Here is an 18,320-nt window from a genome sequence, read left to right on the forward strand (position 1 = left end):
TGTGTTCAACTGCATAGTGATGGAGAAACATGCAATCTTCAAAGCGTAGACAACTGTTTTGTTTTGTGAGATTACCAGTAGAGAAAAAAATAATAAATTTAAATGCTTCAGTCATGTTATATCTTCCTGAAAATCTTTATTTAACTGTCCTTTGCTTTATGAACTGTAGCTAGTCCTTAGAATGTATTAAAGTGCTTCTGTCTGGAAATTATTTTTGTTATTTGAGTCATTCCATCCACAGTCAGCTCCAATAATTGGAACTATAAATCTGTTTCTTTATACTTAAAATTATTGGTAATAAAACGTGCTTGTTTATTTATATTTACTTGATGTTTAATCCGTTGTCTTATTCCAGGTGTCCAACTTATTATTTCCTAAGTAATATATATTTTTGTGCATCTGAAAAAAATCCAGCTACATACTAGTTCAGACCAGAAGTCTATCTACCAGATGCTTCTGAGAAAGGAATAAGAAACTCTGCAGTAGAAAATTATAGCATAACCTGACTGTAGGGGAAGTTACTAGTTGCGTTATATCCTGATGTATAAGGGTGAGTATCCATTCTAAAAAAAAAGCCTCTCTAATGTGATGCTGAATGTTCTCATAACTCATATAAATGTGTAAATCATTTCAAATTATACTTTGCTCATGGACTCCATGATATCTTGCGGTAATGAGTCACCCTGGCTAATTGTGGACTGCCTAAAATATTGTTCTTTTTTTCAGTATAAAATATGATGCCTTTCAACTTCATTGACTTTCACCTTGTTCTTCTATTCGGAGATTAAAAAAAAACACTTTTACCTTCTCTATGTCATTTATCATTGTGTATACAACTCTTCTTTATCTTCGCGGTAAATTAAGCAGACAAAACTCTTTTCAAACTCTCTAGGCCTCTAATTTTCTCTTTGTGTCTCTGAGGTCTCTCTTCCTCCAACTTTTCTTCCTCTACCATCTTTAGGCAGAAATACCATCTGTAAGACTACGATTCTGTCACAGATATTTTTAGTAACAGTCACAGACAGGTTGGGAGCAATGAACAAAATTTCTCAGAAGCCTGCAAGCTGTCCCTGATTTTTACTAAAAATACCCTGGGGGGAGGGGAAGGGACAAAGGGCTTGCAGCTGCTCCAGCCCTGCCGCTCATGGGTGGCGCATAATGGAGACTGGGGGAGGCTAAGTGTATCCAAACTTCGTGCTGGAGGGATGGGGGTCATTGGCGGAGTTGGGGCCCCTGGAAAAATATCCCCCCACTTGGGGGATAGAGAAGCCTTTCTGATCTCGGGGCCACAGCGGGGGAGGGGGCAAGGAGTGAGGGAGGGGTGGAGCCTTTGGGGGGAAGAGGAGGAGTGAGGGCAGAACAGGGCAGGGCAATGGGGGAAGAGGTGGAATGGAGATGGGGCTGAGGGTAAAACAAGAGTGGGGACGCAGACGAAGGTGTGCAATGGGGTGGGACAATGGGTGGGGCCACGGGCAGAATGAGGGAGAGGTTTCGGTTTCAGAGCTCCAGCCAAGGCCAAGAGCTCCACTTCAGTCCCAGCTAAGGCTGAGAGCTCGATCCCAGTGGAGGCCGAGATCCCACATGGCTCTGACTGAACTATCTGCCCCCCGCCCTCTCCAGCTGGGGCCATGGGGGAAGGCTTAGATCAGCGAGCAGGGGCATGGCCTCAGACAGAAGAGATGGGGCCTTGGCCAGAAGAGGCAGTACAGGGGCATAGCCTCCTCAGGTGGAAGCTTCACCCGCCACCCATGCCACTGCTGCTACTGTGGCAGTGACTGACTGCTGCTGCTCCAGCCTCACGGGACTGGCCCAACTCCAGTCACTGCTCCAGCAGGCCGGGGACCATTGCTTGGGCAAACCCTTGGGGCTGGCTGCCAATCAGCTGTTCCGGCAGCTGCTGCTCCAGCAACCCCTGGGCTGACAGCTGCTCCAGCCCTGCCCCAGAAGAAGTCCCAGAGGTCCCAGAAAGTCATGGAATCTGTGACCTCTGTAACTGAATCGTAGTCTTAATTATCTATAATAGCCTAATGGGAAATATTTTTTCCCAGCTAGATCTAAAAATATGAACAGTTTGGGTGAAATTTAACTTATCTTAGAAAAGATTAGACCCAGATAAGAGTTTTAGATAAATTAAATTACGTAATAAGATGGTCATATGATAGTATCCCTCTATCTAGTCAAACTATATGTTTATAATTAAGGCATTTTATTGTTTGTGGAACTAAATTAGAATAAACTGATTTTTAAAGACATATCATACTTTTTTATATTGCTTTTTCCCCTCATGGTGTTACTACAGGACAGAGTCAAGGTTATTTGGGTTCCTTAACTGTCCATTTACACACTTCGACATTGGAGGAGATGACTAAATTCCATATTCAGTTATGGTGTGTAATCCAGGATATAAATTCAGCAGAAGGTTTGCATAGCGACAAAAAGGAGAATATGTTTTTATGTAATAACTGAAGATTCAGTAGTTATTTATTTTCAGTTCAGTGCCTTATTGTCATGTTAATCACTAGTGAAAACTGTCTCTATTTTAGACCAGCTGTGTCTGCCCTTCATTTGATGATATTTCCTTATGGTTAAAAGAAATCCAAACCTATTAAACCTGTATTTTCTGGGTCTGCAATGGTTGGTGTGGGGGATCATTACAACATCTTTGTAATATTCTTTAACCTTAAGTTACTTATTTGTACTCTCAACATTAACTCCATTTTATGTCAGGGATTTTTTTTTTCATACCTGAACCGTAAATAAGAAGCTAAAAGAGAATGATGCTGTGCGATATTGCTAATGGTTTGAAGGTGTGTAATAAAGTGGATCTATGCATTATTACCAACTAATACTCTATATCCACTCACAATGGCTGAATGACTTCTGGAGAATTAGTTTCCTGAGTTTATCTGACCAGGTTGAGAACAGAACATTAATTAGCTACTCTACTCCGATGACTACTGACTGCTACCACTTAACCCTATCTATACGCCTTGTCTTCCCATCTTTTTTCTAGAATGGGGATCATCAACCTTTGGCACGAGGTCCATCAGGGAAATCCGCTGGCGGGCCGGGACGGTCTGTTTACCTGCAGTGTTCACAGGTTCGTCTGATCGCAGCTCCCACTGGCTGCGGTTTGCCGTTCCAGGGCAATGGCTGCTGCGGGAAGTGGCATGGGCTGAGGGATGTGCTGGCCGACGCTTCCCACAGCCTCCGTTGGCCTGGAATGGTGAACTGCGGCCAGTGGAAGCTGCGATCGGCCGAACCTGCGGATGCTACACGTAAACAAACCGTCTCAGCCCACCAGTGGATTTCCCCGACAGGCTATGTTCCAAAGGTTGCTGATCCCTGGGCTAGAATGTCAGAAGATTTGGAAAGCTACAATGAATTCACAGAGTATTTTGCACATTCTAGGAGCACAATACTCTGCACCAACACATCTGTTCTATGAAAACTGCAGGAAACACTCTGAACCTATAATCATAGAATCATAGAACTGGAAGAGACCTCTAGAGGTCATCTAGTCCAGTCCCCTGCACTTGTGGCAGGACTAAGTTATATCCAGACCATCCCTGACAGGTGTTTGTCTAACTTGCTCTTAAAAATCTTCAACCTCCCTAGGCAATTTATTCCAGTGCTTAACCTCCCTGACAGGAAGTTTTTCCTTATGTCCAATCTAAAGCTCCCTTGCTTCAATTTAAGCCCATCCCTTCTTGTCCTATCCTCAGAGATTAAGAAAAACAATTTTTCTTTCTCCTCCTGGTAACAACCTCTAAGGGCTTGTCTACATCAGAAAGTTGCAGCGCTGGTGAGGGAGTTACAGCGCTGCAACTTAGGAGGTGTACACATCTGCAGGGCACCACCAGCGCTGCAACTCCCTGTTTGCAGCGCTGGCCATACTCCCGTTTTGTCTCGGGTGTAGAGGATCCAGCGCTGGTGATCCAGCGCTGGTAATCAAGTATAGACACTTACCAGCGCTTTTCTTGACCTCCGTGGAATAAGCAGGTATCCCAGCATACCTGAGGAAGCCTCTGGTAATCAAGCTGGTCTCCTTCCCCGGCTTGCTCTCGCGTTCCCCGCACCCCGAGCAAGCAGGTCTCCTTCCCTGCGGTTTGCAGGGTGGTTCCGGGAACGCGAGAGCAAACCGGGGAAGGAGACCAGCTTCGCCGCGGTTTGCTCTCGCGTTCCGCGAACCACCCTGCAAACCACAGGGAAGGAGACCTGCTTGCTCGGCGGTTCGGGGAACGCGAGAGCAAACCGGGGAAGGAGACCAGCTTCGCCGCGGTTTGCTCTCGCGTTCCCCGAACAAGCAGGTCTCCTTCCCTGCGGTTTGCAGGGTGGTTCGCGGAACGCGAGAGCAAACCGCGGCGAAGCTGGTCTCCTTTCCCGGTTTGCTCTCGCGTTCCCCGAACCCGAGCAAGCAGGTCTCCTTCCCTGCGGTTTGCACGGTGGTTCGCGGAACGCGAGAGCAAACCGCGGCGAAGCTGGTCTCCTTTCCCGGTTTGCTCTCGCGTTCCCCGAAACCCCTTGAAGCCGCCCAACAGCGCTGCAGTGTGGCCACATCTAACACCACTTGCAGCGCTGGTTGCTGTAAGTGTGGCCACTCTGCAGCGCTGGCCCTATACAGCTGTACTAATACAGCTGTAACAACCAGCGCTGCAAAATTTTAGATGTAGACATGGCCTAATATACTTGAAAACTGTTAGCATGTCCCCTCTCAGTCTTCTCTTTTCCAGACAAAACAAACCCATTTTTTTCAATCAGCGTGGAGTAGGGCGGAAGAATTACTTCTCATGTCTTGCTTAACACATTCCTGCTAATACACACCAGAAGGATGTTTGCTTTTTGTGCAGTGTTACACTGTTGACTCATATTTAGCTTGTGGTCCACTATCACCCCCAGATCCCTTTCTGCAGTACTCTTTCCTAGGCATCATCTCCTATTTTGTATATGTGAAACTGATTGTTCCTTCCTAAATGGAGCATATTGCATTTGTCCTTACTGAATTTCATCATATTTATTTCAGACCATTTCTCCAGTTTGTCCAGATCATTTTGAATTTTAATCTTACCTCCAAAGCACTTCCAACTCCTCCCAGCTTGGTATCATCCACACTTTATAGGTGTACTCTGTATGTCATTATCTAAATCATTGATGAAGATGAACAGAACTGGACCCAGAACTGATCCCTGAGGGACCCCACTCCTTATGCCCTTCCATCATGACTGTGAACCACTGATAACTACTTTCTGGCAATGGTTTTCCAACTAGTTTTGCACCCACCTTATAATAGCTCCATGTACATTGCATTTCCCTAGTTCAGGGGTTCTCAAACTGGGGTTCAGGGACCCCTCAGGAGGTCACGAGGTTATTACACAGGGGTCGTGAGCTGTCAGCCTCCACCTCAAACCCTGCTTTGCATCCAGCATTTATAATGGCGTTAAATATATAAAAAAGTGTTTTTAATTTATAAGGAGGGTCGCACTCAGAGGCTCTCTATTTGAAAGAATCACTAGCACAAAAGTTTGAGAATCACTGCCCTAGATTGTTTATGAGACGGTCATGCGAGACAATAACAAAAGCTTTACTAAAGTGAAGATACCATGTCTACCACTTTCTCCCTATTCACAAGTCTTGTTACCTTGTCAAAGAAAGCTATCAGGTTTGTTTGACACAACTTGTTTTTGTCAAATCCATGCTGACTGTTATTTATCACCTTATTATCTTCTAGATATTTGCAAATTGATTACTTAATTATTTTTCCATTATCTTTCTGGATAAGGGAAGTTAAGCTGACTGGTCTATAATTACCTCAGTTGTCCTTATTTCCCTTTTTTATATATTGGCACTATATTTGCCCTTTTGCAGTCTAGGGACTCTTTCCCATCTTTCATGACTTTTCAAAGATAATAGCTAATGGCTCAGATATCTCCTCAGTCAGCTCCTTGAGTATTCTAGGATGCATTTCATCAGGTCCTGGTGACTTGAAGACATCTAATTTGTCCAAGTAATTTTTAACTTATTCTTAACCTATTTTAGCCTCATTTTCACTGGCATTCACTATGTTAGACATCCAATCACCACCAACCTTCTTGGTGAAAACCAAAACAAAGAATTCATTAAGCACCTCTGCCATTTCCACATTTTCTGTTATTATCCCCCTCCCTCCCACTCCTCAATTGAGTAAGAGGCCTACCCTGTGCTTGGTCTTCCTCTTGCGAAAACAGTACTCAAAGTGCTGCAAGTTTGATGAGTGTGTATACCTTTCCATGGAAGACCTTCTGTAAATAGTGCTACAGGAAACATACAACTGAAAAATGTGAATGACTACTCTACACAGAAATTCACTTCCATCTGCTTCTGGCAAACAAACAAACAAATCCAGTGCCAAAACAGGATAGTTTGCATCTAAATCACTTACATAATTTATTTCATTTCATGTTTTGTAAGTGCTTTATCCCCAAGTTAACAAGCAACAGTACAGTACCTAATCTCTATAGTACAGCAGCTGTGCATTAGTCTCAGTATGACAAAAACTACATATTACATTTTTATTTCTTATTACAGCCATTTTTGTCAAACTAGCAGTTTTGTCTGTCCACAGAGACATCTTTAACTTTATAACTTTGATCTGCAAGTTTAATTTTCAGATTCATTATTATGTTAGGGAATGGGGGGAGGGGGAGAAATGGCTACTAAAAATCAAAATTAATACATAGCCTGAGCTATTTCTCCTTCTTTCTACATTTCCTTCTTTAAATTATGCTTCTAGAAAAATGGTGACAGAATGTCAACAGAAAATAAACCATGTACTATTTTATAATATGTTGTATAAAACAGATCCCTTATATATCTTGGAAATTTGGATACTCTGACAGCTAATATTAAAATGATAGTTGTAACAAATTAGTATTCTTCATTTCATGTTTTATTTGCCATTATATTACATTAGCATATTCTTTAATGGGAGTTTGGAACAATATCCTACAGCATTTCCTATTCTGTAAAATATTATAAAGCATTATTGAAATCATGAATCAGGCCCCGAAAACCATGATACTGACTTTAAAATCATGAGGGTTTTGAAATTATTTTAGTTGTCTACTTTATATTAAACTTCTTTTATTTTCTTTCAATCTTTAGGGTATACTCTAATCATATTTTCAAGGTTTTTGCTGCCAGCATATAGGGTTGATTTTTAGTATCACCTATTATTATTAGATAAGAGTTGAGATTCTTACATAATCATTTTTCTCCATATATATAAAATTTATTTTTCCACCCATACACATCAATGAAACAAGTATGTTAAAATAATGTAAATCTTGCAAAATCAAACCCTCCCATGGTAGCAAATGGCAGAATTTGCCTTTTTTGTATTTATGCATTTAAAATACAGTCTTCAATTTAATCGACACATACTGTTTTTTTCCACAGGACTTCTGCTTCAGTCAGTGAAAGTGCTGACTACTTTCAGGTACCCTACCAGAGAAATCTAGGCTCTCATTTTAAAAGGTATTTAGGCACTTAAAGATTCAGATAGGCACCTAGCGAGATTTTCTAAAGTCGCTAGACACCTAACTCCCATTGAAATCAAAATCCACTAGGAGTCTATGTGAAACTTTAGCTGACTGAGCAATCTGGCCCCTTGAATCTGACTTTCCAGAGAACTTAGCATTTTAAGAATTGCTTAGACAAACACCTGTTTGGGATAGACTAGGTTCACTTGGTCCTGCCTCAGAGAGAGAAGATGGAGTAGATGACCTCTCCAGACTCCTTCCAGTCTTATATTTCTCTTATTTTATAATTTTAATAACACTTTGTATGTTCAATGCACAAGTCCAACTGAATTCAGTTACAGTTGTGTGTGTGCTCTTCTGCATTTCCAGCCACAGATGTCTAATGTTGGGCAACAGAAAATAAGGAATGCATAATTAGTAGCTAACTGGTTGAAGTATTTGGCTTAAATGGTTAAACCTAGATTCACATAGGAACTCAGTGGCCGGGTCAGAATCCCATTCTTCAGAGTGGCATTCAACTTCCTTACTAAAGAAGCCATCCTTTGTCTTCTGTAATTCCATGCCTTATTCACTACTCCTTCCAACTCCTATAACAAATAAGCCAGGGGTCTTACAAACAACAGCTTCATTCACTTGCAGAGCACAGTCTGTTCTGTGCTTTGAATGAGAGAGAGGTTCTGTGGGGGAAATAGTGTGTAATAATGTAATTAAAGGCTGTATCCTAGTACATATACAAAAGGGATTTGCATTAAGGATATACAGACAACCCTAATTCTGGCATTTCCTAAACTTTTGAATGCTTGACTTTACAAACTATATATTTTTTAAAGAAAAAAACTGAATTACCCTCCCGAAATTCCATCATGTGAAATCATACTCCACTTGGGCCATCATCAAGGTTCTGACCTTTAGAATCAAAGCAGAGACCTCTACCACTTGAGGTAATGAAGTAACTGGTAGCATTAGAATGTTCTAATCCTTTTTGTGAACCAGCCACTACAGCAGGATTTGACATACATTTTGCCAGTGGTTTCACATCTCTTGCTTACAGCAGAGGAAGATAGAAATGTATGACTCCTGGGTTCAATTCCAGGATCTGGAGAGGAGTGTTTTCTAGCAGTTATAGAACCTTCTGTCCCTGTGTCCCCAGCTTGTCTCTGCTCCTAGCCACTCATCCCAGGTCCTGCCCCCTTTGGCACCCAACTTCTCTGCTCCTATCCAAACCTCACTTCACAAACCCTGCTCTCCTTCTGCTGATATCCAAATTCCATCCCCATCTCTTAACTCACCCCTCTTTGCGTTCCTGTTACCCCTCTTCCCCACTCTTCCTATGCACCCACAACAGCTCCCGTCCACTGCTGCTTATTGCTATTGTTCGGCTCCTGCAACCTGCTTTTCTGTTTCCCCTCCAATGTGGCAGCTTATTCCTCCTTCACCCTGCCTGGACACCAGCAGTGTGAGCACTGAGAATACAGGAGAGTCAGTCTTCCTGCTCTCATCCCTGTGTCTGGTGACACAGCAGGCCTCAGCTATCAAGAAGAACAAATACAGGGAAAGTCCTGTTCATCCACTGCATCCCTGGATTGGCACACGCTTAGTAGGGACAGTGCATATGTGATCCTGTGATCACACAGGAGTTCTACTGGGATGAAGCATGATCAGGGCAGACAGAATACTCAGATAATTTAATTGCCAAACTGTGACAAGTCTTTACTGAGAATGTTTAATTTTCCCTAACTTTGTTCTTGGAAATAACTGAACTGGTTTAGATGAAACTTTAAAAAAAAAAATCATCTTTGGCAGGCACCTCAAATGTAACATTTGGGCCTGAATCATTAAACTGTAGCAAAGTTTTAAGGAACTGAAAACAGAGTCTTGTAATAAAAAGTACCAGGCAGCTTTTCTACCTGCACCACATAAAATAATGCTTGATTCTGATCTCAGTTACACAGGTGCAAATGGGATTAGTATTAGGTCCATTCTCTTAATTACAAAACAGACATGTGATGGTTTAATATAATTGTGTGTATGTGTATTTATATATCTATATAAATGAATATATAGAGATAGAGATATATAAAGTTTTTATAAAAGGGTTGATTTTCAGAAGGACAAATGTAAGTCAGCAATTGTTAGGCATCTAACAGCTGTTTGTGACTTTGAAACTCTGTCCGTGAATTGTTTATGTAGAAATAAATAATAATAAAAATACAGCAGTTTTGGATTTGGGAAAATAATGTATGTACCTCTGTTGAACTCTAGAATGAAAGAGATACAGAAAATGCAAGCTTTCGTGTATCGCTTTGTTAGAAACATTAATTTGAAGATAATTTAAAATTCAATGAAAATTTTGCTCTGTTTCTCTCATAAGCAACATTTATCAGGAGTGAAACTGTGTCAGATTTCATCTGGAGAGTATTGTAATATAGTTGAGAATTATTAAAGATTATAATTAGTTTATCTAGGAACTCAGTCTCGTCTTTAACTACCAGCCTTAAGTAAAAATTGAACTGAGAAGAATTTTAGCATAATGCCTGTTTATTACTTGTTTATATTTGCCTGAAACAGGGACATTTCTCCAGTCTTAATGATCCTCTGTATTTTAATTGATAATAAGGGCCAAAATAATATTTCGTTCCAGACCTTTTACAGAATGTGGCACAAAATACTATATCCTGCTATGATCTAGTGATGCAAATAATGTGTTGCATATATGATCATTATTTCAAAGAAAGATAGTGGGTAAGTACCATAGTTGCACTATGTTAAACTTAATAAAAGTGCCACATTTAGAGCTTCTAATTAAATAGGGAATAATTCAGTATTGCTAAGAAAGTTATCAATTGTTTATTGGCACATTTAATGTTTTATGATATAATAAAATTAAAAAAATATTTAGCACATCTATAGAGCCTTCCACTGAAAAGTGTATCACATATAACCCTTTAAACGATAGATACAGTAAATATTCCCCCTATGCCACCAGCACTCCCAGCTATCTCCGTGACACCACTGATTTCCTGAGAAAACTACAATGCATTGGTGACCTTCCAGAAAACACCATCTTAGCCACCATGGATGTAGAGGCTCTCTACACAAACATCCCACACACACATGGAATACAAGCTGTCAGGAACAGTATCCCTGATGATGCCACAGCACAACTGGTTGCTGAGCTCTGTGCCTTTATCCTCACACACAACAATTTCAAATTTGATGACAATATATACCGCCAGATCAGTGGCACGGCTATGGGAACCCGCATGGCCTCACAATATGCCAACATTTTTATGGCTGACCTGGAACAACTCTTCCTCAGATCTCGTCCAATCACACTCCTTCTTTGCCTATGTTACATTGATGACATCTTCATCATCTGGACCCATGGGAAGGAGACTCTGGAAAAATTCCACTACGATTTCAACAGCGTCCACCCCACCATCAACCTCAAGCTGGACCAATCTACACAGGAGGTCCACTTCCTAGACACCACGGTGCAAATAAGTGATGGTCACATTAACACCACCCTATACCGAAAACCTACCAACCGCTATGCCTACCTTCATGCCTCCAGCTTCCATCCCGGGCACACCACACGATCCATTGTCTACAGCTAAGCACTGAGGTACAACTGCATCTGCTCCAACCCCTTAGACAGAGACCAACACCTACTAAATCTTCACCAAGCATTCTCAAAACTACAATACCCGCATGAGGAAATAAGGAAACAGATCAACAGAGCCAGACGTGTACCCAGAAGCCTCCTACTGCAAGACAAACCCAAGAAAGAAACCAACAGGACTCCACTGGCCATCACATACAGTCCCCAGCTAAAACCCCTCCAACGCATCAGCAGAGATCTACAGCCCATCCTGGACAATGATCCCACACTTTCACAGGCCTTGGGTAGCAGGCCAGTCCTCGCCCACAGACAACCTGCCAACCTGAAGCATATTCTCACCAGTAACTGCACACCGCATCATAGTAACTCTAACTCAGGAACCAATCCATGCAACAAACCTTGATGCCAATTCTGCCCACATATCTACACCAGCGACACCATCACAGGACCTAACCAGATCAGCCACACTATCACTGGTTCATTCACCTGCACGTCCACCAATGTAATATACGCCATCATATGCCAGCAATGAGGTTTTTAGGCAAAGGCAAGTCATACCTAATGCAGAGAACCATTTGAGCAAAATATTCAAAAAAAAAAAAAACCAGAAGGAAAAAAAATCGATAAACCCCTGAACACAAGTTTTAGATTACAAGGAAGTAATTAGAGATCATAAAAAATGATGTGATCAGAAGCATTGTGTATCTATTTGTACTGAAACAACATCAGCTTTACGAATGCAACTTCAAATATAAAGCTGGCAGGACTGAAGAGGCCCAATTCTCCTCTGCAGCTGAGCAAAGCTTGGGTGCAGTAAAGAATGGGAACTGACGGGGACCAAATCACAGCTCTCTGATTCTCCTCTGCCCAGCCCTGGTGACAACGTAAAACTTCCACTCCAGCTGTCCTCCTCTTCTTCTTCTCCCCCACGCTCAATGTAAATAAATAAATATGCTAATTTTCTTACATAAAATTACCAAAAGGTAGAACTCCTTAGTCATCTGTTCCTAAACTAGATCATACTGCAGCACAAGTAAAGTAACTGTGATAGGATAAGGCTTTAAAAGTTGGGAGGAAACCAGTATGCTAGCCAGATCTGTATACTTGAACAGGCCACAGAGTTTAGGCACAACTGACCACTATAAGGGTAAGTACCTTCCACTGGGCTTATCGTATGGCGTCATTCTGATGGTCAGAATCTATGCAGGGATGTCAGGGTAATATGAGACCTAAGTACTATGTGTGCTTGAAGGACCTTAAGGTCTTCAGCCAACTAAAGAACTAGATTTTGTTAGAATGAGCAAGGACTGACCATAACCCATTCTATTATGCGGGTGTTGTTTAATAAAACTGCAGCTTTTCCTCCCAAGCAAAAAAGTCTCTCTCTTCATTACAGACATGATGAGTTAACCCCCCCTGGAAATATGGAAGATTTTGAAGCTGTTACAAACCATTAACTAGAGTATAGCGGCACTAATGGCTACAATTATAGCATCATCCATTCTACCCATGTAAAGGAAAAAGCTCTCTCTCTCTCTCAAACTTGGAAAAAAAATCGTAAGTGTCATTTAAAAATGAAGAAAGGGTTTGATTGGAAGAAACTTCTGTTTGCCCTACACTGCTCTATATTTCCCAAGCTGAAACATATTTTAACTACAGAGTTTATTACAGCTGTATTCCACAGTATTAGCATCTCGATGCTCCAGAAATGAAGACTGGTGTTTTAATGCTGTAACATTATCATGGATAATCTTAAAAATCATGGGTAGTTTCCCTAAATCCTTACACTTGATATCCCTTCTTTCATCAGTCAATAATCATGGTTTTTTCTGTTTTAATGTCAGTTCATCATCATCATCTTCTTCTTTTCCTCTTGCCCTGCCCCCAAGGTTCTACTTGTTCATAACATCATACACAGATATAAAAAAAGATAACACTGGTAACAAATATTGCTATTTAGCATATATGCATTTGGGGTGGCAATAACAATTTAGATAGTTATCCCTACAAAATATGGAAGACTCAGGTAGTGTGTCAATGGGTCAAGTTCAGACTTAGTGTGAGGAGGTTGAAATCCAATGGATTCATACCGCTTTACATCAGTTCTGAATTTAGCACAATGGCAGCAAAAAGATTCAAAATGAGACACTACAAATCTAACAGCATGGGAAGCTTATATCATGGATATTTCATTTTCCTTTATGTAATATAAACTATATTTTCCACAACCCCAATTTAATAATTTAGCATTTTTATGTAAATAATTTATTTAACTAAAATGTAAGTAACACCAGAAAGAGTCACAGATTTTGGATCCAATGGTGAAGGACATGGCAAAGCTATACTGGCTTGCTTTGAAGTCTATCAGTTGTTATGGAGAGTTAGCACCCTACTGGTAAAGTGGACCCCATATTTAAAGCCCAACCTTGCAAACACATATGCATGATAGTCAAGGGAGTACTGTCCATAATGTATTTTCAATTTTTTAGATCAAATTTTCTTAGAAACTTCACATAAAATGTGTTAAATTATACAATATAATATTCTGATCATAAACAAAAAGTGTAGCAATAATGCACTGAGTATCCTAAGAGCTAATATTTTAAGTACTATTAAAATTAAGAGTATAAATTGATGATCTGCTTAAGCAAACATCATTGTGTGTACATAATATTTTATTCTACCATACATTTGTCAAAGACTGATGAGCTCAATAACACAAATGTTTACCACCCTGCATAGTACCACTGACAATCGTCAGCAGTAATTATTTGCTACTGTATTACTCTAGTAGCACTAAGTGAATCAATAAAATCCTCATATTTCTACATTTTTGTCAATGTATATTATATTTACTCTTTCATACAGTAATGCTCATGGTACACTAAATAAAAAGGTATATATCCTAAAGAGGAAAATATATAAAAAGGTTTATTAAAATCACTATATAATATAAATACACCCCTACCCTGATATAATGCGACCCGATATAACGCGGGTTCACATACAACACGGTAAAGCTCTGACATGCTGCTCTGAGCAGCGTGTTAAGGGTGCTGGGCCAGGCCGAGGCCAAGGCCGAGGAGTTTGATAAGAGGCAGAGGGTCACGGGGGTGGTCAAGGCCCCCCCTTCCCGGGTCTGGGGGGCAGGAGCCATGGGAGAGCACTTCTGGGGGTCCCGCAGATCCAGAGTGGCCTAAAGGGGACATCCTTTCCTCAACCTCCCTGCACTCACCGGCAGCAGGAAACGGAGCAGCCCAGCCCCAGCCAGCTCCACTCTGCCAGCTCCCAGCCATGGTACTCCACTTCCCACCGCAGGTGCGTGCAGGACCTTTCTCCAGCTACCCCCCAGTGACACGGCTGGGGCCAGGGCAAGGAAAGGGGAGTGGTCTGGGGCCGCATCAATCTGCTTCCCACTGCAGGTGAGTGCGGGGGGTGGGATCCTTTCCCCAACCTCCTTGCACTCACCGGCGGCAGGAAGTGGAGCGCCGTGTCTGGGAGCTGGCAGGGTGGAGCAGACTGAGGCCAGGCTGCTCCGCTTCCCGCTGCTGCCGGTGAGTGCCTGTCAGGGGGCTGGGAGGGGTGGATAGGGTTCGGAGCAGTCAGGGGATGGGGGGGTGGGTAGGGGGTGGGGTTCCGGGGGTGATTAAGAACAGGGGTCTCTGGAGGGGGCAGTCAGTGAACAAGGAACGGTGGGGGAGCAAGTTTGATATAACGCGGTCTCACCTATAACACAATGAGATTTTTTGGCCTCCCGAGGACCGAGTTATAGCGGGGTAGAGGTGTATATGTTTATATTTCACTTTTGTGTCTCTTTCAAGTCACGAAATCACTCCAGAAAATACAGCTCTTACCATGACAGCTGGGTAGTGCTCTGTTCCACCCAGGTCTTCCATCATCTCCCATAATACAAGTAAGGGTAGAATACCCTTGAAGAACATAACCTGCATCACAGTAATATGTGACTGTTGATCCCAGTTTATAATCCATTCCAAGTCTTGTGCCATTCATTACATTCCCGGGATCAAAGCAGGACTCACGTAGTTTGGCTACAAAAAGAAAGCAAATGAAAAGGCAATTTTGAGTACACATGGAAATGTTCGATAGATTATTCCTGTGCTTCTTTTAGGTCACCTCAAAACTCACAGGAGCCTAACATTGTTTTCCTTTTAAATTCCTCAATTCATTCTTCATATGTTCTGTATCTCATTGATCTTCCCGTCAATTTAGGATGACTGAACACAGTACTCCATAATGACCAAGAACTACTCCCAGAGGTGAAAGTAAGCTCATCTGGTCTGGTCCGGCGTACCGTCAAGAAAGTGCAAACCATACTGGCAGGGCTGCTGATGAGGGAGGAGGGAGACCAAAAGAGTCAACTGCCCTGGGGGCCAACGATTTAAAAGTGCCCTGGGCTCCCAGGCCCCAGGGCTCTGGTGACGATTTAAAGGGCCTGGGGCTCCTGGACACTTTAAATCACCACCGAAGCCCTGGGTGGCGCAGGCCAAGCAGCACTTAAGGGCTAGCTGGGGGATTTTGGCCCCAGCCTTGTCTCTTTCACCAGTTGCCCTGTCACTTCCACCCAAGACCCCAATCCTGTGTACCGGTAAGTCATGTACTTTCATCTCTGACAACTCCCTATATGTAGAGTTGTCTGCAGAACAACCATTCTGTTCTGTTGGTGGATTGTCAATCTCATCAGCAGTGATGTAGTCAAGTAGGAGGCCTGAACTAAGATCTCATGCACAGTGTCCTATGGGCAATTAGGCAAACATGAGTGGTTGTTTGTTTTTAAAATTATATCGATTGAAAACTCAGAACTGAAAAATTAGTTACTAAGTACTTTATAATCAAATAAAGTGCACACAAATGATTAGCATTTCAGATTTGTTCAAAATGAACAGCAAATTTGTATCTACAATACCATTTTTTAATATTATAAAAGTTTCCCCTTTTAAATGCATTGGAGGCCTCATTATGAAGATTCATGATACTGTATTTATCAAATGTATTTCTTATTTATAACTTCTCATTTTAAAATATTCAAAACCATCTGAATGCATGCACATGGTCCTGTTGTTGTTTCTGCCTTCTTTCTGTAATACAAATAATAAACTGTCTAATGCCACAGAGCCATCAAGAAGGTAACATGCTCCAAGCAAATGGCAGCTCAACATTTTTCAATTCCAGCAGCAATATCTAACAGGAAGAAAGTAAATGCCATAAGTAAATAAATAAATAAATAAATAAATAAATAAAATACTTTTGCAATTTAATGTCACTAAACAAATAGTATATGATATCAGAAAATGACACAAGTAGCAAGTCATACATATATATTTTTGTGGTTGTATGGGGGAGATTGGTTTAAGAACATTACCATAGCTATCTGATCAGATAGAAGATACCTCACTAGATTATGAGATTTGCATATTTCACTCCCTCATTTAATATGAGAACTAGCAAGAGGAGAGAAATAAAATACTCATAGTCTAGAATGTTCCAGGTATATCTGCATCAGAATAAAGAAACATGGAATGTCTTTTTCATTATTTAAAATTCATATTTGTCATTAGAGTGTTATGTCCATTTACATGGTAAAGAGAGCTTTTGAAACCTCAGTCTTTTTCCAAACATTTTATCAGAACTCACACACTTTATTTGCAGTGTTGATACTTCCCATGTGAAAATCAGTAAGATAACTGTTAGATACAATAAGAATTGTACAGTTATATTTAAGTGTAGGCATCTCCATGAAAGGGACCTCTGAACTTAATTGGGGGTGTTCCACTCAGGAAGATCCCAGCTGCTGTGATCCAGCCTTGAAGACTAGGACTCCCATGATACTTTGGGGAAGAGACAGACTTCCCTGCCTTAGTTTCAATGGGCTCCATTTTGTGAGGACTTAAAAAATAAAGTTAAAAAAGAGTAGCTGCTGAGTTGTAGGGAGTCTTGTTTGAGCTCTGTTCAAGCAGGGCGCTAGCCTGCTGCTCTGGTCCCCTATTTTGACTTGGGTGCTGAGACTGTGTTGGGGATGGAAGAGACTGCTTTGTGGAGCTAAGCTCCTGTTAGAAAGCTAGTAGCTGCTGCTGAGAAACTGCTGGGGCTTTGACCAAGTGGGGAGTCACGGAAGCTATTATTGAGCTTTGTCAGAGTCAGGGCAAAGACTCTTGCTATGGCAAGAACTGACTGAGTTTGGGATGCAATGAAAGCAGTGTGAGTAATCACAACACTTCTTTTATTTGTTTATTTATTTAGGAAAGTACTTTCAAGGAAAAAGGGGTGGTGAAAAGACTAAGTGGTTTCCTTGAGACTGAAAAGTGGTCCAAGATTACAGACCTCGGGTTATAACAACGCCCGTCTTCAGAACGGTTGTGGAACTTGGATTGACCCACAGTTAGAATTGCTCTGCCCTTTGTTGTCTTGGCTGGATTACTTTGCTGTCCCTGGCTTCAGTGTCTCCAAGCGCGCCCACACAAGCAATTGTCTAGAACTTTCAAATTCAGAGGAATGCACACTCAGAGTTGGGGTAGCAGATGCTAGTGTAAATGTACAGTGGTTAAATTTCATTTACTACTGTCACATACAGTCCCCAGCTAAAACCCCTCGTTCCTCTCAGATTCTGGGATGCTCTTCTTAAACCTCAGGTCGAGTGCTGCATCTTTAGAAAATTCACATTGTAACTTCTTTGCATTTTGTCAAATCTGCAGTGAAAGTGTTCTTAGAACATGTGCTGGATCATCATCCAAGACTGCTACAGCACGAAATATATGGTAGAATGTGAGTAAATCAGAGCAGGAGAGATACAATTCTCCCCGAAAGAGTTCATTCACAAATTTAATTCACACATGAATTTTTTTAATGAGCATCATCAGAATGAATGCATGTCCTCTGTAATGGTGTCCGAAGCATGAAGGGGTGTACAAATGTTTAGCATATCTGCCATGTAAATAACTTGCAATGCCAGCAAGAAAAGTGCCATGCGAACACCAGTAGTCACTTTCAGGTGACATTGTACATGAGAAGTGGGCAGCATTATCTCTCGTATATTTAAACAAACTTCTTTGTCTTAGCGATTGGCTGAAGAAGAAGTAGGACTGAGTGAACCTGTACACTCCAAAGTTTTAAACTGTTTTGTTTTTGAGTGGAGTTTTGTAACAAAACAAAACAAAATCTACATT

General features: G+C 41.4%; 1 protein-coding gene across 4 annotated transcripts in view; it reads right to left on the reverse strand.

Moving 5' to 3' along the window:
• CSMD3 (CUB and Sushi multiple domains 3) overlaps positions 1-18,320 on the reverse strand; it is a 1,198,342-nt gene that overhangs the window by 288,678 nt on the left and 891,344 nt on the right. For all 4 annotated transcript variants that reach the window (XM_050940462.1, XM_050940461.1, XM_050940464.1 and 1 more), the window contains one exon: positions 14,994-15,188. In XM_050940462.1, the coding sequence (XP_050796419.1) occupies positions 14,994-15,188 (195 nt within the window). The remainder of the gene's footprint in view (positions 1-14,993; positions 15,189-18,320) is intronic.

Source organism: Gopherus flavomarginatus, chromosome 2 (assembly GCF_025201925.1).
Source record: "Gopherus flavomarginatus isolate rGopFla2 chromosome 2, rGopFla2.mat.asm, whole genome shotgun sequence".
Taxonomy (NCBI): domain Eukaryota; kingdom Metazoa; phylum Chordata; order Testudines; family Testudinidae; genus Gopherus; species Gopherus flavomarginatus.